General features: G+C 45.9%; 1 protein-coding gene across 1 annotated transcript in view; it reads right to left on the minus strand.

Moving 5' to 3' along the window:
- LOC135396534 (aminomethyltransferase, mitochondrial-like) overlaps positions 1 to 20830 on the minus strand; it is a 63577-nt gene that overhangs the window by 9301 nt on the left and 33446 nt on the right. The window contains exon 6 of the mRNA XM_064627561.1: positions 11951 to 12137. Coding sequence (XP_064483631.1) covers positions 11951 to 12137 — 187 coding nt within the window. The remainder of the gene's footprint in view (positions 1 to 11950; positions 12138 to 20830) is intronic.

A 20830-nucleotide genomic window follows, 5' to 3' on the forward strand; every position in this document is an offset into this window, starting at 1 on the left:
CCATTTATGACAAACTTCTGGATATAACGAACAGTTTTTGCGTGACCGTCGAGTTCATTGTGTATATATTTGGCCTCTTTCACAACAGATCACTCACACGTAGTCTTTTAACTGCTCAGCTTTGGTTCCTTTCATATAACTTCAGTCTCCAACTAGCTTATCCATTAGCCTGTATTAATTCATGGCCACATATATATTTTTATATATTTAAAAGGTTATCATACATGTAGGATCTGACTTTTGCGGATTAAACCCGATTCCACCTGATTGTTCCCTCCCGAATCAGTTTCAGACCAATTCAGGTTACGCCAGTTTTCTTCCTGAATTCCAATCACGTACGTATTAGGTTTTATCGTGTATCACGTACACAATTTAGGGGCAATCTGAAATCTGATGAAAATATTATCTGAGCAACTATAAAACACGCAAAGCACATTGAATGTCGTGGTACTTGTTCTTATAAATCGCGAGGAATACATGTTTGACCAATATGTGCACTTCTACCTACAGGCTGCTTGCTGGACAGAAAGAAAAATTAACCCAATAACACCCAATACTATCAATAGCACACACACGATTTCACCCCGAATTACAGGATCAACAATAGCACCGCATATTTACAGTTGTCCTACAGCTGGCCAACTTTTTCAGTGACTTCCTTCTTTCACCACATATTTGCCCCCTGAATCTTGTAAAGGCATTTGACCGGAAAAAAATCAGACCCTATGTATATATGATGGCAATTGGTGGAACACCTAATTATTTTGGCTAGTTCCAGGCTGTTAATACTACGAGGTTTTCACTTTTGCCATTTTTGCACCAGCATGTCTCCTGAACATTAAGAGATATTATTGGGACTGAACATGCCGGAGAACAAATCATAGTGTAACATTACTCGAATGGTAGCTCTTTGGTGGCAATTATGAACTGCATTATTGTCACAAAAAAGGTGTATGCCTCCCATTTTCGACAAATCAGGGCAGAGAACGATGTCATTCGGAATGATAGTTGGACTACTGGTGAAGTAACAGCCGTTCCGCAGTTCGGGAAGGTTGGTCATGTGGGCAATGAAGAATGTGCTCTAGATCTTCTAGAGCACTGCAGTGACAGCATCTGGGAGAGTCAACTTGTCTCAAGTGGTAGCGCCACTGAGCTGTGAAAGCCACATAGAGTCGCATTCGATGAATTAATGAAGCAGCTTCACGAGAGGTGTTTTGTGGCATGCGGAACGCGAGCGTTGGATCAACTCTTCTAAGCATAGATGGGGGGAGAATGTCAGTTGTCCATTGGCGGGAGGTTGGGGTGTCACGAGATCACTACTGTGTTTCTGACCTTTTATTGTATTTGCGTATAGTTTTGTGCATAGGCCCTTGCTGTATGTGTATGTTTAATGTAAAATACCGTTCTGGTGCTAATCCATATGTGTATATATGCGTCCATATGACGATTGGCTTCTGTCTATCATTACCGTGGAGGAATGTAACAACAAAGGAAATAACTTGGTGGCTGTAAGGTTCATGTCTTTTTTCTCTTTTGCTCGAAGAAAAGACGTTCTTTCGCGTCCATGTACATTGTGAAATTCGTATGCAGGTATGCATGTATCTCTGCCTCAGTGTATCAGTGTATTTTCCTTTTGCAAGTATGATGTGTCAACAGACTTGCATACGATGGTCATAATTAGAGCCTGAAGTTTTCGGGAAATATTTTTTTCTAAATTCGGGGGAATCAAAAATAACAAAGACGGTTAAGAGCATCAGCTGTTTACTATATACATTAAAAACAAGACTTTCGTGCAGTAGGCTGCACTTCTTCAGGTTGAAACCTGAAGAAGTGCAGCCTACTGCACGAAAGTCTTGTTTTTAATGTATATAGTAAACAGCTGATGCTCTTAACCGTCTTTGTTATTTTTGATTCTGCATCACCGGAAACTTGCACATTGTTTTTCTTCACGTTCTACGATAAATTTGGGGGGTAAAAATCGGGTAAATAAACATGTGCACTAAATTCACGCGAATTCCAGTGAAAAAACTTCCAGTAGGCTAAATTCGGGGGAAAATCCGGCTCAGTTACTCAAAGTAACTGTAGTGGTTTGGTACAAACGGTGATGTAACTGCATTTGCTGCCAAACAAGTAAGTTAGTGCATTCCTACAGACATCCAAGTGAGGGCAATTTGCCAGGCAAAAATCAGGTTTCACCCTAAAGAGGCAACCTCCAATTCGGGGTGCAAATTCGGGGAAGAATCGGGTAAAACCCTAAAACTTCAGGCTCTAGTCATAATTTAGGTGACTTCAATTAAGTTCACTCAGTGTTAGAGCTGTAAAGCTTATACGGTTACACCGAAAGAGAAACTAGCACTCTAACATGATTCCCAGCTATGTCTTTGGCAACACAAGGAGTCACACACAGAAATCACTGTAAATCTTTGACCACCTTCTCGAATATTCCAGTCTTCACATAAAGAACAAAAATGTTGTAGAAAACGGAGCACAAGTGCATGCCTGGCAGCACCTGGGCAAATGCAGAAGCCAACAGGTGCCGGCAACCCCCATTGGATAGTGCCCTCACAGAGAATAGGGGAGGAACACAAACTACGCCCTTCTCCGGGCAGCACGAGGATTTGGCAGGCCGGTCCCAGAATGGAGACAAAGCGATCAAGGGGTCATGGCCCTATATATTTCGGGACATAGTACGAACACCTTTCTGGGTCGCTCTGAATGATACAAACTAGCAAGCTGCCGTGCATGTCACTCATACTTGCACAGGAAACTGCACTCCACGAATCGGCTGCGCCTCGTCTCTGCGTCTCCCTTTCCAGGTACACCATCGCCAGCTAGCTGACGACATGCGATGTTAGCAACACAATCCCACACAGTTGCGATCACCACAACTGATCTTTTGCCTTGCCAACAAAGGATGGTTGAGGAGAGAGACAGAAGAGAAACACCACAAAAAGGAGTACACACATGTGCTTGTGTCCTTTGCTTGTTTGTTTGACCTTTGGGCACATGCTACAGATAGAGTAAATGCTGTTTTGGGAGCTTTTCTTTCGTTGTATCGAGATGCCGGCTTAAAACTCTTCTGCTTTAGGGGAGTTAAAATGCATTGTTCAATATTGCAGCCTGACGAAGAACATCAATTATTTTGTTATGTCGCGAATTACACGGCATTCCGTTGTGATGTTACTAGGTTGGACTGTGCAGCGAGGAAACTTGGGCTTCCATACAAAAGGATAGGCTATACTGATGTCAAGGCAGTCACCGGAGAGTTGTGTACATGTACCGCTAGGGGCACTACCAGCACGAAAACCAAAACAAAGTCCCACATGGATGCTAATTTCTCTTATTTCGGTTTCTGCAACTTTACTGCCCCTAGTGCCACCTGCACACAAGCTTCTCGAAACCAGTTTACAGCACCCAAGTTCCATCGCTATATTTATTTTGTTATGCAGTCTAATTTCAAAGATTCTGCAGGTTCAGCTCGCATAAATGCATTGTCATGTGCCACCTCCAATTCATCTGATAAGTAGGCAATGCGTTATATGTACAACTGCAACTTAGGTTTACCTACACACACCCTGTATGTGGGCAATGACAGCAGTAACGATAGTACAACAGTGGACATTGCTGACAATGTCGGCCACGTGGTAAATGATCCCCATTAATGATAGTGAGGTAGAAGAACAGTGATCTGAGCCCAGATTTAGCATGCTTAGATATGCTGAAGCTATTTGCTGATCGTGAAATAGAAGTGTCAGGATTCAACTGTTGACATTTTAGTACAGTAAAACCTCGTTAATTCGAAGTCGTGGACGGCGAAAAAATTTTGAATTATGCGGGTGTTCGAATTAAGTGAACTTAGGCACATGGTGAAGGAAAATATATTTATCTGCCGAAAAACTCACTTATCTTCGCCTGTCGCTTTCCAAAATTGACATTGCACGTCACCCCCCTCGTTCAAGATGGGCTACGAAGTCCATCATATCACTGCGCACATGGTTAGCTTATACAAAGCTGCGTACAACATTCTAATCATGCAACATTCTGATTCTGAACTTGCACCCAGTTGGTGCACTAAGAACTTCCGAAAACTCTGGTGCACAGGCAGGCTCGTCGCAACCGTCATCATCACCCTGTTCATTTGCGTGAGCAGTGTTCAGAACGATGTCCCCCATGAGAGTTGCGGCACAGGTCTGTTCTGTGTCTTCTATCGAAAAATGTGAAGCCCTCTACAACGTCCCTTGCATCACTGGCAGGAACTTAAAGGAGCATGGAAATGATCGGAATAAAATATGATGGGGAGAAGTAGAAATTACGATTTGAGCCCTGTGATACATATTCGCAAAAAAACTTTGAGCGTAGCGTGCAATCATGGAGCGCGAGGGAGCTTTGAATCTCGTGGCGGAAATGCCCCCTCACTTGCCTGCCAGCCGCTGACGTCATATGGCCGCGCCGTCTGTTTCTTGCTTCTTTGCGATTTCGCCGGCATCGCGGCGCTGGCAAGCCGACCAAGCAGGAAGCGTTGTTGTTCATCGGACGTCGTGGAAAGGACAGGTGATGAACTGAACACTCTTTAGGCGACACGTCTGCTCTTCTTGACGAAACGTTTTATGGAGTTGGAGTCTAATCTCCGCCAGCTTCGATTTCGCCACACGAATGTACCGGAAGCTGGTAAGCGATGCTGCTAAGTGTGGACGAACATTTGGATTGAAATATAGTGCTTCTTCGTGGTTACAAATGCATTGTCATGAAGATGCGGCGCAGTGAACAGTGTTTTCACTTGAAGAGGTCGTCCACCATCATGACTTCTCCGTGTTGTGGTCAACACTATGGGCTCTGAACCGCATGGACACTAGCGTCTCTGAGGCGAAAGAGCGGACCGATGAATGCATAGCTGTGTAACATTGCGCTTATCATATCTTACTGATACCAGGAGCACAACGTCTCCACAAGCACAACGACATGGACACCAATATAATGTCAGTAGAATTCATATCTGCTAGTGATCTGTGGGAAACCCCAAAACACATAGCCAAATAAGAATTTTCTTTTTTGAATGGTCATACGCAGCATATAACAATGACACATGGAATAAATCTCCAACTGTCAGGAATGTATTTAGCCGTGTCATATATATGCTGCACACACAGGCACAATACTGTTCACTAATTAACGACACCTCAGCACAATCAGAACAGAAACCACAACCGCGTACGATCCACCTCAACGCGGGCCGTCACGGCAACACAGAGGCCTAGCCACACCTTTTACACTGCCCGCAGTCTTGTTTTATGCAAAACGTACGAGACAAATCATGTAAGAATGCAAGTGAATGTCAAACGCAAATACTTAGCAACAGCGTCTCAGTCGGTAAGTCGCCACGATTCCGGAGCCAGGAGACGATTCTGGCGGGGAGCGGACGCTTCCGGCAGCCAATGAAGTGATCGGCCGCCTGACGTCACCACACGCCAGACTCTGCTTGGGGGAGACTGTCGCCGCGGAGCGCAGTCTTGCAAACTAATTTTCTCAGGAAATTCGCGCTTTTCGAAGGAAATATTTTGCGTGACAGTTTATGAAGGTAGTATGTTCATATCAACTAGTGAAAAAATATATGTTCCAAATGATTTCCATGCTCCTTTAACATTGCAGGTGTCGTGGCTGCGACGATCGGCACTTTCTCTTTCAACGTCAGCGTCTTGTACTTCACCATGTCGTCCGCGGGCTGTCTCCACAACTGGATCCCAATGAAAGCATCAAGCAAAAGCAAGCCAAAATGTGGTCCTCATAATGCAAAATGGTGACGCTGAGTCGCCTGGGTTGGCAAGGAAGCGCGAGCATGCCACGTGATTGGTGGCTGGGAAAGAGAAGTCAGCAAGGGGGAATGCACATGATATTCTATGGCAGGCTGCGTGGGTTGGAAGTCGATGGTAGATGATGGAGTTCGGTAGGAAACTTACGAATGAAGCGGAATATGGGTTAGTTTTCTTCAAATTAGGCAGCCAGATTGCAACGCGCGAAGACGGGACCGCTGCAATCCTTCGAATTAACCAGAATTTTGAATCAAGCAAGATCCAATTAGCGAGGTTTTACTGTATTTTCAACAGCTACATCTGAAAAACTCCAAAAAAAAAAAAAGAAAAACTGAAAAAAAAAAAAAAGTTTTGATTATAGGTGGGTTGATACTTATTGATATAGTCACCAAGTGATTTTTCGGACTTCTAGGAACCACGAAATAAGTCCAAACTATCGGGCAATCCAAATTTTTAGTGAATGGCATAAATCCACTTGATTTCAAAAGCCTTCACTGAGAACATTCAAAGCATAGGTGGGAAGTAACGCGTTACAAAGTAGTGCGTTACCGGTAGCGCGTTACATTCGATTAGTGAAATATGGTAACGCATCACATTTGGGAGAAAAGGAATGGGTAACGTAACGTCATTACATTTTTACTAACTAACGCGTAACGACGTTATGCATTACTGCGTGTTCGGGAACATTGCTTCACCGTCTAAACTTGAAAGCTTGAGTGAGGGCCCTGCCTGCAGGATCCGGGAAAATCTCAGATTTTTTCTATTCATCTTCAACAATGACAAGAGAGTCACGTCGGCACCCACGAAGAACGCAAAAGAATAATCATTGACCTACCGTGGTTGAGATGTTACCTTTGTTTATCACCTCTATTTTTCACTCCTACTGGTATTTTTCGGATGAATGGGGCAAAAGCGACAGCAAAATAGCCTCTACCCTCTGAACAAGTAACAAAGTACCAAGGGATTGAGTGTTTGGATTTGTACTGTGTGAGATAAAAGGTCGTCACCATCTCTACCAACCTTGACAAGGAGCACTCACCGGTCATTAGACGTCCTCTCAGCCAAACGGGTGAAGATGAAAATTGTGAACATCAACTACTTCTGTGTTGCAATAAACCGTACATGTAAGTTGTGTTCTTGCGTGACCCTTGTTTGTGCTCAACATTGCTTGTATTGATTTGCGGAATGCACTTATGTGACTTAACAATAAATGGTACATATTATGAGGACAACTGGTGAAGTAATGCAAAAGTAACGGCATTACTTATCAGAAGTAATGGCGTTAGTAACGCGTTACCTACTACCGCAATAGTAACGAATAACGTAATGCGTTACTTTTTGAAAAAGTAGTGAGCAACGGTAGTGCACTACAAAATAAAAATAACTTTCCCAACTATGATTCAAAGTGACTTCAAAAAAGAACCTATATGTGTCTGCTTCACTGCACAAACACACAACAATGTATCGTGGCAAATTTCAGCGAGTGTATCATCAGTGTAGTCACCACGGCAAGGATTGCCCCTGTGGACGGGGGTGCATCAACGACATCCTCGTCACTGCCGTCGTTTTCACCTTTTTTTCTCATGTTGTCTGTGCTGGAGATGCCTAACGATGCTTAAGTGTCAAACAGCGACGTCACCTCAGTCTCGATCGTCAACAAATTTCCGTCTTCGCCTCTACCAAACACGTTCGTTGTAGTGACACTGACCTCATGCTTTTAAAGCACTACCACCTCTCATTGTTTTCAAGGATTGCTTGTGCTTTCTGCGCTGTCTGCCTCTTTTTAGCTTTTCTCCCACGTGGATAGCTTCTTCCTTTTATACTCCTTGCCGCCTCATTAGGGCAACATTAGCACCAGATGCGACTTTCAGATAGCCCCGTAATGCAAACATGGCATTGAACACCTTGTGGGAAGCAACTTGCTGACCCTCAGCTGCCCTCAGTAGACTTGCAACCTTCTTGCCGAATACCGCTATGAAACGGGTGGAACACTTGAGCTCTTGCTGAGATAAGCACAAGAGCACACTTGAATCTTTGCATGCACCGGCATGGGGCTTACAATCATTTGATACCCATACATAGGGTGTGGATCCGCCCCTTCCCGGCAGGGAATAATCGAGAAGGGACCACGCACATCGTCGAGGTTTGCGTGTCAGTTCTAGCATGTGCAACGTAGGTGGCTCGCACCATAGACAGATTGCTCACGAAAGTTCACGAAGTGCTGATTGTCCTTGACCTTGATGTATGCCACATGTTACCGTCATTATCAAACAAGAAGCTTGGCAATATGCAATGGGAGCATGCAGCACAAGATACACGAATACACGGGCTGTCTGTGCGAAACGAAAGTACTTGGATCGGGTCACGTGTTGTCAACGTAAGTTCTGTCAGTTCTCTGGGGTTACGTATAACATGGAGCAGTTGGGAGTGTGCGCAGTACGCGCGTTTATCTGACGATCTTTTGCGTGAGCGTGCAATACTTCTCCTGAGATGCCGCACGTCGTAGTATATCCATTCACATCGCGCCAATCGCGTCCTTCGACCCAATGAGATTTCGCGAACTTCCATGCAAAACCAAGAATTCCGCAAAACTTCGAGCAAAATATGGGATTCCGCGAGATTTTGCAGAATCGAGAAATCGCGGAAAACAGAGGGCCTTATGTATGTGTCTCCAACTCTTAACCTGCGCACCTTAAGACGTTGTGTAACCTGTTTTCAAAACTGTGTGAGCAACTTTCTGTTTTTGGTTTCACCAAGGGCAGCTTATTCTGCTCTTGTGTGCTCCAGAATTGCTGACAGCATTCATCAAGGATAACCTGAGGTCTTGAAGAGCAACATCAAAGACTGTTATGTCAGCTGAAAGGGCAGCCGCAGCAGCACGATCTGCACATTCGTAACCACGTATGCCCACGTGGCTGGGCACCCAACAACGGATTAAACGATAGTTTCTGTTAGCTATTGTATCTGCTAGGCATCGCGCTCGCTGCACAAGAAAATTTTTTGGGTCAGTGATTTCGATTACGGATTCATTGATCAGATCAATCGGTTCATTGATTTCATACATTTAGTCTAAGATTTTTATGTGCGGAAGGAAAGTAAGCTTTTTATCAAAGACAAGACCTAAAAATAGATATTCTGTCCCTACAACAAGATCACAGCCGTTCATTTTAAATGCAGCTCGGGAAACATTCCTTTCACTCTTGAAAATGGTACACATACAGTCTTGTCTTGGGAGAATTTAGACCCATTTTCACTGGACCATTTAGTTAATCTGTTAACCGTGAGCTGCAGTTGTATTTCGCACATGGCTAGGTTGCAGGAAGAATATGGTATTTGGACATCATCAACATACAGCAAGTACCTGACCGAGATGGGTATAACCTTAGCGATAGAGTTCATTTTAAGAATAAACAGAGTAATGCTCAATACAGATCCTTGTGGAATGCCATTCTCTTGTATAAAAGGACGTGAAAGGGTTGTACTGAGTTGGAGCCTGAATGATCTTCCTTGAAGGAAGTCGGCGATGCAGTGGAACAGACGACTACGTATTCCAAATGAATTCATTCCAAATGTAAATCACGCAAGACTCCACATCACATCACCATGCGGTATCATAGGCCTTTTCGAGGTCGATAAAGACAGACACACAATGTTGTGTTCGTACAAAGACTTCACATATGAATGTTTCTAAACGAACAAGGTGATCCATAGTGGAAAGACATGCACATTGAAATACAGTCGAACCTCGATATAACGAAACTCACAGGGACCGCGAGTTCGTTAGTTGTATCGAACATTTCGTTGTATTGAATTGAAGGTCACAAATCGCGACCTTCGTGAGGGTGCGTGCTGTACATAGTAAGTGTCGATAACTCCGCTACAATGCCGAAAAGTTTTTCGTGAAAAATGACAACTACACATACAGCACCAAAAGGCACATACGGCATTTTATTCTTTTATTTTTCTTTTTTCTTTTGTCTAACTGGCTATTCGCATCTGTGTCGTGCCTAGAAGATGCGGTGTCACACATTGTTTGTACATTGCCAGAGTCTCCGCAGCTTTTACCATATCTTGTTGCGATCCCGTAAACCTTCTAAGTACGTATGTCTATGGTAGTGCGTCTTCCGTAAGGCTCTCCGTTACTACGACATGTCTGTCCCTGTCAAGAAAATCATCCAGGCTGCATTCGTCACGTATGCCGCCATGCGAACGAAGCATTTCCCACTCCTGTGTCATACACTTTACTGTCTGTTACCTTCCTCCTGTACTTGGCTGCAACCGGACAGTTCAAAACCAGCGCAAAAAGGAGAAACCTCAGAAGGAAAATACTAAACCTTCCGATGACTCAGACTTCCTTTTGTAGGCGCCAGATTCCTCCCGACCCTAATCACGCGTGCCACCCCTCACTGCGGGAACAGGACGCTGCTTGCGCCGTTGTTTTCGTGACCCCGAAGTCGGCTTTGCGGTTATAAACCTTATCTCGTTCTCTCGCTGTATCGAAGTGCCAGCTAAAAAGTATTTCATTGTAGTGGGGTTAAAATACATTGATCTCAATGACCCTCTGCCGGGGAATCCAAATTATTTCGCTCTATCACGAATTTCGTTATATAGCGTTTTGTTGTAATGAGGTTTGACTGTATAACTCCTTGCAACACGTCTGAAGCAGAGCATTCAGTTCTGGTCACGCGCAAATAAGATTTGCCTTCCACACACGCGGGTTGCAGTTCTACGCATGCGTCATATCGGGAATGGCGAATGGCCTTCATCCCTTCGTGTCATGAAAGCAGTATGAAATATCAGTCGCAGGAGTACATTTTTCTGCGGTATTTCTGGTGTAAGAGACGTTATATCCCAAAAACCATGCAGGTATGAAGCGAGAAGTATGAATAATCAAGCACGTCTTCCTATGAACAATCCGAATTTATGGACGCTGAAATACGTTGGTTCTATGGGATGTTTGATGGCGCCAACGGCTTTGTCAGAAAAATTCGAAAGTACGAATTTGTGGAGTCCTATCGGTTGGCAACTGTATAAATACAATTTCATGCTTATTGTGCTATACGCTATCATGCAGTGGTATTTTAATTAGAAATATTGTTTTTCGAGGTAGGTAGGTTTCAGGATAAGGATGATGAAGGCCCCAGGTTTTCTGCGATTCCTCGAAATATCGCGGAATCCTTCGTTTGGCACAGAATTTCACGGAATCGCTTATTTTTAGAAGTGTGCGGATATTCGAGTTCTCGAATTTGAATCAAATATCAATCACTCGAAGCATTTCATTCGCGAATCGAATACCCAATATTCGAATTTCCGAATATCCGACTATTCGCCGAATATGAACGACACCTCCCGAAAGTGGGCTTCACCGGACGCTTCCCTGCATGAGGTGAAGACTGCTTTACAAAATTGCCCATGCTGCAGGACCAACACAGACAGATTGTAATTTAGCTTAATATAATATTATACCAAGTTTATTGTGCATACTTCGCCTGAGGAAGGGGCGGTGTCCCTCCCGTGTGCACTTTAGGGGTGGCAGTGGGGGATTTTGATTTGGTGTCTGGGAGTTTGCCTTTCTTTACCCCATTTTGTATGGCATTACCTCTGTACAAGCTGTAAAATAAAACATTTGAACTGAACTGAACTGAACTGAAAGACTCTTAAATAATGCCTACAGCCCAGAAACAAAAAGGATGTCCTAAAAATATAACTTCCACAGGGCATGTATTGTAAGCTCCCTTTATAATCTTCCTATAAAGTTCCTATGAACTCTGTAGATGCTGAAAGATCTTTCAGCAGGTATAAAATGATTGCAGGTGACAGAATGCATTCTTTGTCAGAGGAGAACACAAGATATCATGTATGTAATGCTGAGCCACAACAGTGCTTTGAATCTGTCATTTTATAAAATATTTTGTGTTTCCCGTTTCAAGCAGCCCTTGACTGCTTGCCGCGGAAAATCACGGAATTTACAAGACTGTGCCGCAGAATTTTGAATTTGCCGCAGCAGAAAACCAGGGGCCTTAAGGATGATTCTGTTAGGTGCCCCTTCAAAATGTCTCCAGGAGCTAAGTAGGTTAGGTTTTACTGTATCTATGTGTAAGGCACAACAGCAAGATAGCAGCAAAGAGTCGGACAACCATTACCGATTGTGAATGAGAGGCCAGCTTCAACAGGTGTTGTTTCTTCAGAGATGTCATTGCCATAGAGACAGAGCCCAGCTTCAAGACGTAGTGTGTCCCTGGCACCCAAGCCAGCCAACCAGACATCATCATCTTTCGATGATAATAAGGCATTTACAAGTTCTTCTGCTCTGTGGGCCACAACAGAGATCTGAAAAGGAACTGAGCCATAACTGTGGGGATATGCAGCCACTATGAAATTTAGTAGGATCTACCTACTGATATTTCTAAACGTGCAGTCTAAAATGTTCTTCTAAAATGTACACATCGATATACTTTAACAAAAAAAAAAGAAACCGAAAGGTAGCTTTTGCAATGACATCATTTCTGATGGCTCGCTGCCAACTTAGATCACTAGACCATCTCAATGACACTTTAAAGAAGGTGACATGGAAGTTTAAGAAATGCAGTTACAGAGGTAACACCACTGACTGCAGGTAACACAAACTCTTCTGTTTCTGGGCACAAAGAAGTGAGAAATTGCAATATAGCCAATGGTACAGAACTGGTGCAAGTCTGCAGGTGTGTAATTGAACATAAAAGCCACATAGCGGTCAGAAATTACACCTGCAGGGTAGTAGACAGAAATGGAGGGCAGCGCAACTTAGAATTCCACCTGCCTTTCCCTGATCCTTTTAACATTGTGACACATATGTGTCACAATCTTGATAGGATTAGGGAAATGCGTTTTGAAAATTTATAGCAAAATATTTTTCTATAAATCTTCAAAATGCACAGAACACTTAGGGTGATTCCATGTCAAATGATCCAGAGGTGCTGCTCAACCCTCTCATATTTGTATGCCAAATTTCTTTGTGGTTCCCCATCACTCGGGCACTTCTTTCTGGAAAAATAAAATAAGAGAGGGTATCCGCTCAAAGCTGCGGCTCACCTAGGGCACGGAGAACGTAATAGAGCGTCTTATTCAATAGCGGAGGGTTCCTTTTACCATATTCTAGCAATATTCCACACGAAACAGTCCACGTTTGCAGCAAACAGAAATTTTGCAAAATTTCATGAAGTTTACGATTTTTTAAATTAGAAAATACAACACTTTCTCTTCAGAATGTTTTTTGCAGATACTACTGATTCAGCACTATCACAGAAAAAAAATGAGTCCCGGAGATGAAGCCGCAGCAAAAAATCACAAATTCAATTTGAGAAAATACAAAGGAAATGCATCCTTTCAATTAAAATTTTCTAGATGAGGAGGTCGAACTAGAAACACAAAAAGGGCACCATTCGATGCATTGTTCTCCCTGTAACATCAGAGGTACTTTTTGTCACACTTAAATAATTTTTTTGACTGAAGGTAACTTCACGAACCTGCATGCGCGCTGCACGACACCGTAGCTCAAGAACAACATACGACATGCTCCTATACATGACACCTTTGTTGCCATAATCATTCCTCTCTTTGTCAAAATTGCTTTATCCACGGCCAGTGTCCAGCCCACCAACGCTCTGCCCTCAAAGCTCTTCTGACTTTTTTGGACATCGTAGGACTTCAGTCCTCGCTGTGAGGCGACTCATTATTCCATCACACTAGAGTCACTAAATAAGCTACGCTTCAGAGTATCAACACTGAAGTCCAACGGAGAGCAGGAGCGCCATCTTGTTTCCGCACCACACCGGTACCATCCCCAGTTGAGGATAAAAAACGGCTAACATACTGCTCGCTGTGAGATAGAGAAGCGTGTATGATTGTTGTGCAATAATCCATGTATTCTCCACCAGAGCGTCCCGAGGATGTCAAGGTGAGTTCAAGGCCGTCAACCTTGATGAGCTGCTTGCAAGAGAAAGGAACATTTCACCTGCGCATGATAGATGGCATCATGCGCTAAAGTGCGCATGGGTACCATGGCGCGGAAGCAAGAAGGCGGATGCTCGCTCTTGGAAGTCAGTGTCGCTATTCTGAAGCGAAGCTTATTTAGTGACTCCACATCACACCACCACCAGCAATGAGGTAGGGCATCTCCCCTGGCAATAAAACTCTTTATCGTCATAATCAAATAAAGTTGTTTTTTGTTGTCGTTATACATTCATGCCCAGTGGCTGACTGCCTCGCTTCTCTGACCCTCCTCCACTCATAGCATGTTCGCATACTGTATGAGAGATGAAGCTGTGTTCCGAGCGCGATATAGACGAAACTGCCAAAAATGTGCACACCAGCCCTACAAAGTGCACCCTCCCAATAGTTGTGTCGCTGGCGCCATATCCCCAAGTAATTAGTCAGCGTAGGACGTTTTGTTGTGTTCCCATCGCGATGTAGACGAAACTGACGAAAACGTGCACACCAGCCCTTTAAAGTGCACCCTACCGATAGTTGGGCCACTGGCACTCTATCACCAAGTAATTCGTGAGCTTAGGATGCTTTGCTGTGTTCCCAGCGCGACATAGACGAAATTGATCAAAACGTGCACTCTAGCCCTTTAAAGTGTACCCTGCCGGTAGTTGTGTCACAGGCACTATATGGTTCGCATACTGTATGTGCTGATGTACGAGGTATTCCGTCCTCGAATGCTAACTGTAGCTGTCCAACGCACGAAAGATCACAGTTTTACTTGAACGTGATGTAATCTTTGCTGCAAGATCACTGTGGGTGACGGGTTCGAAGGCATGGTACAGGATCTTGTTGTTGGCAATGCAATGGCATTCTTGAAGTCATCAGTCAGAATATCACAGATATATCAGTCAGATATCAGAGTCATAGTATCTTGCTGCTAAGTTTCTGTATGTTTAAGAGCACAAGTGCAAATATATATCGTATCCCTGATCTGTCAATCATTGTTTCCTGCATGTAAGGGCAGTGAAGCGAATGCTAATGAGTTGCTCACACTGCACTGGGTTATACAGTTGTCTAACAAAACTGAAATGCAAGGGAGCATGGCAGGGCCTGACCCTTGTAAGCATCTACCACTGGTGCCCGGTTCGTTTCTCCATGCCATGGAGTTATGAATAATTTTTGTGAGGACCAAACATTTTCAATGCATTTTCATCTCAGTAATATGAAAACTCGCTTTTCGGACAATGAACGGTCCAGCAAGGCACAAACCATATGTAGTCCATGTATTTTTGTCTCGTTATTATGTACAGTATCGGTAGGGAGGGCAAGCCTCTCCACTTTCTGCAGGAGAACTTTTGAAAGTAGGACGTTCCGTTGCGTAGGGTGCTATGCCCTCTCCTTCACAACCGTCCACAAGAACTATAAGAGGAAAGGGGGTTATTTGCGGACATGAAGAACATGAAAAATCCTGTATGACGTCATGACTGTTCCGAACACGTCCACAGGTGATTGACCCACGAGCAAGGAGTTGTGCCTTGAGTTAAACATAGTACTGTCGCTCGGCAGGTTACGAGAACAGAGGCAGTACAGTTGCAAGCAGTCAGGGCAAGTTGTCAGGCTCTGACGTCGATGACTTCAGCACCGCAGAGCCAACTGTCACGTCTGCTATGGCTCAAGCGGGACTACATACGGCTCTTCAATTCTTTGAGGACAATGAGCAGCAGGCTCTATGTGTTGCCAACATATAGCAAACATGCAACAAAATATACCTTCAAGCAGGCACATCTGGAATTTTTTCAGTAAGCCTTCAACATTGTTGTCGTAATTTCCTTGGTATTCGATAATGAACGCTTTATGAACGATTTTGGTTGGGGACGAAACTGTCCATGTTAAGGAGGCACGACTGTATTCCAATTACAGATGCAGCAGAGTGAATAAGAAAACGTTTGACATTATGACACCTGATACAATGACAAGGAAATGTGTAGCGAAAGTAGCAGTTTATCCGAGCAGTCACCGCTTAGGGGTGGGCGCCTGTAAGGGCGCTTTTCCTGCACAGAACGATGGGGCGCCAGCGAGGCGGCGGAGAGAAAGACATGAGGAAGAGACTGGGGGAAGAGGGAGAGACAATGGAAGATGGTGGCATGGCATGTAACGCGTGTGTGACGGTGTTCGAGGCTTTTCTGTCTTTAAACAGTTTACAGGCGTGTATCCTATAATAATGTATCCCGGACGTCAATAAATTCATCCGGTGAGCGTTACAGTTGAGCTAACGGGCCAGCGTCTGAAGAAGCCGTGATCAGCGACACAACAAGACGGTCATGCCGAAGAACAAAAGGAAGGTCTCCGATGAGGCGAACGCTCGTGAAGGCGACATCGCTGAGCTTCGAGCAAGCATGGCTGCGCTTGAAAGCAAGGTGAGCCAGAAGATAGATGCTCTAGCACAGATATTGGACAAAATTGTCGCCCAAGAAGGCCAAAACCGCGGCCGACAGTCCAAAGTCCCGGGCGTTGATGCGTCTGTGCAATGCGATACGGTTCAGGTAGAGAATCTCGGCGGCGCGGCGGCAACCGCCGACAGAAGGGGTGTTGGATATCCCCGCGTGTCGAGTGACGTGCACGCAAGAGTGGTTGCTACGGGAGTCCCTTTCGCTGCCCAGGTGGACGGGCAATCTAGCTTGAATGGAACTCCGGAGAGAGAATCACTGCTTGGTGCTCGATACCATCTGAACCCTGGTGAACGCCGGACGCAGCCGTGGACAAGGTGGGAGAGCAACGATGAGCCTTGGCGTTCAAGTGAGTCCTCAAGACAGGGAGATAATGACAATCTGGAAGTGCCACGAGACTTCTTGGAGGGTCTCAAGTTCAACGGCAAAAACGACGACGCTTTGTTATTCCTACGTCGTGTAGAAGACGAGATAGAAACCTACGGCGTGTCCGACAGAGCAGCAATTGTAGCACTGCGCAAGCGTCTTGTAGGACATGCCCATGAGTGGGGACAGATGGCGGCTCGAACATTCCGTGACTGGGAGACATGGCGTCAAAAGTTTGTTGAGCGCTTCACGTCTACTCGGGGAATTCGAGAAGCACAGCTGGCTCTATCCCGCGTTGTAATGGCAAGCAATGAGCGCCCTGCGGACTATGTAGACCGCGTCCGTGCACTGGTACATCGAGCAGGATTTCGAGATTCGTCGCCGCAGTTCCTAACTACTATTTATGAGGGATTGCCAGCCCAGCTGCAGTGGCATACAGATGTCCGAGAGTGCACGACGGTGGAACAGCTGGAACAGCACGACGGTGGAACAGTCAGGTGTTGAATCGTTATTTTGATGCCTTAGATGATGTGACCCATCGCCAGAAAACAATGGGTAGTCTACCCGGACAGGAGAAGACACCCAAGAGGGAAAGAAAGGCAGCGGCAGAAAAGGCTGATGACCAGGCTGACAAGGACAGGTCAGAGATTGTCAAAGAGGGTTCAACAAACCAGAATCCAAGCCAAGCGACAAGCAAGAAGGAGAAACGGAGTTGGTTCCGGTGCGGTGAGGTGGGGCATCTCATAAACCGCTGTCCACGACCGCCGAGCCCGCGTGACAGTGAACCTCTCCCGGAACAGCGAGCGACGTGTGTGTTGGTGTCTGAAGAGGAAGGCACCACGCAAGCTTTCCAGAGGACGGGCGTGGGGGACCCGGATGAAGTGAGCTCCCAACTCAACGTGTGCGGCCTCACCTGTGAGTTGTCAACATCTGTGAACGAACTGTCTGGACTTTATGACATCAACACAAGACTGGACAGGTTGCCCATGAACGACCTACACCACCGGCCAGTGATAGAACTGACGGTTGGGGAGAAAGTGGCACGTGCGCTGTTAGACAATGGATCAGATGCGAACCTCGTATCCTCACAGTTTTTGCGGGATGCCAGCAGAAAGGTCAACACTCGTAGGGGCAGCATTGGACGACTCGAACTGTACCAACATGACAACAGTAACCTGACTACTATTGGTGGATTAGACATCGAGGTCACATGGAGAGATCAAACAGAGTGGATACCCTTCCAGGTGGTACTGGTACAAGCTACAGATTTCGTACTGGGAGCGTCCTTTTTGGTACGCCACCGTCTGCTGACGGACCAGCGGGATCAAGTGACGTCGTTTGCTCAGACGGATGATATGATGTACGTTAATAACCTCGTCGGTGACAGCGTTGCATCAAAATGGGTGGACAGATTCCCAAGTGTATTTTCAAACAGGATTGGGAAGACGGGAGATCCTAGAGACCAGTGCAAGTTGCACATGTCCGAAGGCCCACCGATACGCATCTACCGCAGAAAACTCCCGGCAGCGTGGCAAAGGGAGATACAAGAAACTGTGGAGAAGATGGAGGCGGCGGGAATTATTCGGCGAAGTACAAGCGCCTGGTGCTCTCCCCTGCAGCCTGTCAGAAAAGCAGACGGCAGCGTTAGGATTTGTGTGGACTATCGCGAGTTAAATAAGCGAGAACTCGGAAATGCCGCACCGTTGCGCGATATGCGGGAGATATTGAGGAGCTTTGCGGGTTCCACAGTGTACACAACCCTGGATCTACGGCACGGCTATTGGCAAGTGCCAATGAGCGAGGAAAGCATTCCATACACGGCATTCCAGGGCCCGAACGGCCTTTACGAGTTCACAAGGATGCCCTTTGGGTTGAAGTGTGCTCCCGGTGTATTTCAGGGCATAATGGAAAGAATTCTAACGGGACTAGTTGGGCGCACATGCTGGGTGTATTTGGATGATATCATCATCTTTGCAAGCGGAAGAGAAGAACTAGAGCAAAGGCTCACCGAAGTGCTGGAACGACTGGAGCAAAGTGGCCTTACTTGCAACCTGGAAAAGTGTCAGTTCTTCCGTGACGAACTGAAGTTCCTAGGGCGCGTCATATCAGCAAAAGGTGTGGAGATCGATCCGGCAAAATGTGCGGCTATACAGGAATATCCACGGCCACGTAACAAGCGGGAACTGAGAAGATTCCTTGGAATGGTAAACTGGAATCGCCAACACCTCGAACACGCATCATCAATAGCAGAGCCTCTTGCGAGGGCAACTTCACGCAAGAAAAGATGGGAATGGAGTGAAGAAATGGAGGACGCATTCACTAAGCTGAAAGAGGAGATGGCTCGTGCTCCTGCACTAAGGTTGCCTGATTTCAGCAAACCATTCATTTTGGCTACTGACGCAAGCGCTGTAGGAGTTGGGGCTATTTTATTGCAGACCGATGACACTGGGTTCAAACACCCACTGGAGTTTATGAGCGCCACTCTGACGGAGGCACAACAGAGGTACACAGTCATGGAAAGAGAGTGCCTTGCGGTTGTGAGTGCCGTGGACAAGTTCCGGCAATATCTGTTTGGACGGCAGTTTACCGTCCGTACGGACTGTAGTGCATTAGTTTGGCTACAGGACAACAAATGCAAATCGGCACGCCTGGCCCGGTGGGCACTCACCTTACAGGAGTACGACTACACAATGGAGAAAATCGGGGGAAGTGACAACTGCTGTGCGGACGCTTTGTCACGCCACCCTACAGGTGACCTAGTCTCACCTTTGGTTGACAACGGTGAAGAGAACCGTAGCGACTGGGACTTGGAACTGGAAAGCTCCAACGAAGCCATCCTAAGAGTGAGCTCCCTTGATGTCAGTGCCGAATGGGCTTTGGATCAGGAAAATAGCCCTTGGATCGCGGAATACCGCCAGCAACATTCTGAACAATGTCAGAAGCTCGGGACCCTCTGGTATCAGTCGATAGAAAACGATGGTGGTAGCCATATGCGCCTGATGGTCCCAGAAGTACGAATACGCGAAGTCCTACACGAATGCCATGATGCTGAAACCACGGGACACGGCGGTGTCAAACGGACGTACTACCGGGTATCCGAAGAGTTCACCTGGCCTGGATTGCGGGGCATGGTGAGAGATTATGTGGCATCCTGTGTAATATGCCAAACAACAAAAGCAACAAACACCAAGCCTGCTGGTGTAATGGCTATCCGAGAACCTCATGGGCCGAACTATCGACTAAGTGTGGACCTCATGGGACCATACCCGTTGACAGCGGGAAGAAAAAGATGGATTCTCACGATTCACGACACTTTCACGAAGTTTTTGTGGGCTACCGCATTGTCGGAAGCTACCGTGGAAAAGGTTGTGGAGCGACTAAGGTATCTTTTCTACGAGATAGGGGCTCCAAGGATCATTATCACAGACAACGGCCCACAGTTTCGGGCAAAGAAATTTGGAGAGCTCCTAGAGCTATGGGGAATAGAGCTTCAGCATTCCCCTGCATACAGCCCACACTGCAATCCCGTGGAGCGAGCAAACCGCAACGTGAAGTCATATTTCATGGCGTACCTAGAAGAAAAGCACAAAGACTGGGACACGAAGTTGCCGGCACTCTGTTACGCTATCAACACCTCGCTGAACGAGTCAGTCGGGTATACAGCCATGGAACTTCAGTACGGACGGCGCGTCAGAACGCCCTTGGCCTCACGGTTACATTGTGAAGATACTTCAGAGGTGCCAGCTGTTGAGGAACAACTTCAGCACTTCAGACTCCTTTGGAAAAGGGCGAGTGAAAATCAGAATCAAGCAAGTACTCGCCAAAAGAAGAACTATGACAAGTCACGACAGGAGGTAGCCTACGAACCTGGGGAATTAGTCTGGATACAGACGATGACTCTGTCAGATGCTAGAGAGGGCATTGTTGGAAAGTTTGCACCAAGGTGGAGAGGACCTGCCCAGGTCATTGAACAACGTGGACACAACCTCTATGAAGTGGCTGAACGTGATGGCAAGCAGTCAGTTCAACATATCAGCCGGCTGAAACGCGCAACGCTGCGAACAGCAGAGGTTGAAGAGGAGGTTGGACATTCCTTGTAGTTCTTCATGTCGCACTGACAAGTGTGCCCAGGTGTGATTGCTGAGCAACTTTTGAGTGTGTGGTTGTGTTTGTTGGGCGGACCACGGAACGCTTTCGGAACCATGTCCCGCTTTGGGGTGGGCGAATGTAGCGAAAGTAGCAGTT

The sequence above is a fragment of the Ornithodoros turicata genome, chromosome 6 (genome assembly GCF_037126465.1).
Source record: "Ornithodoros turicata isolate Travis chromosome 6, ASM3712646v1, whole genome shotgun sequence".
NCBI lineage: Eukaryota > Metazoa > Arthropoda > Arachnida > Ixodida > Argasidae > Ornithodoros > Ornithodoros turicata.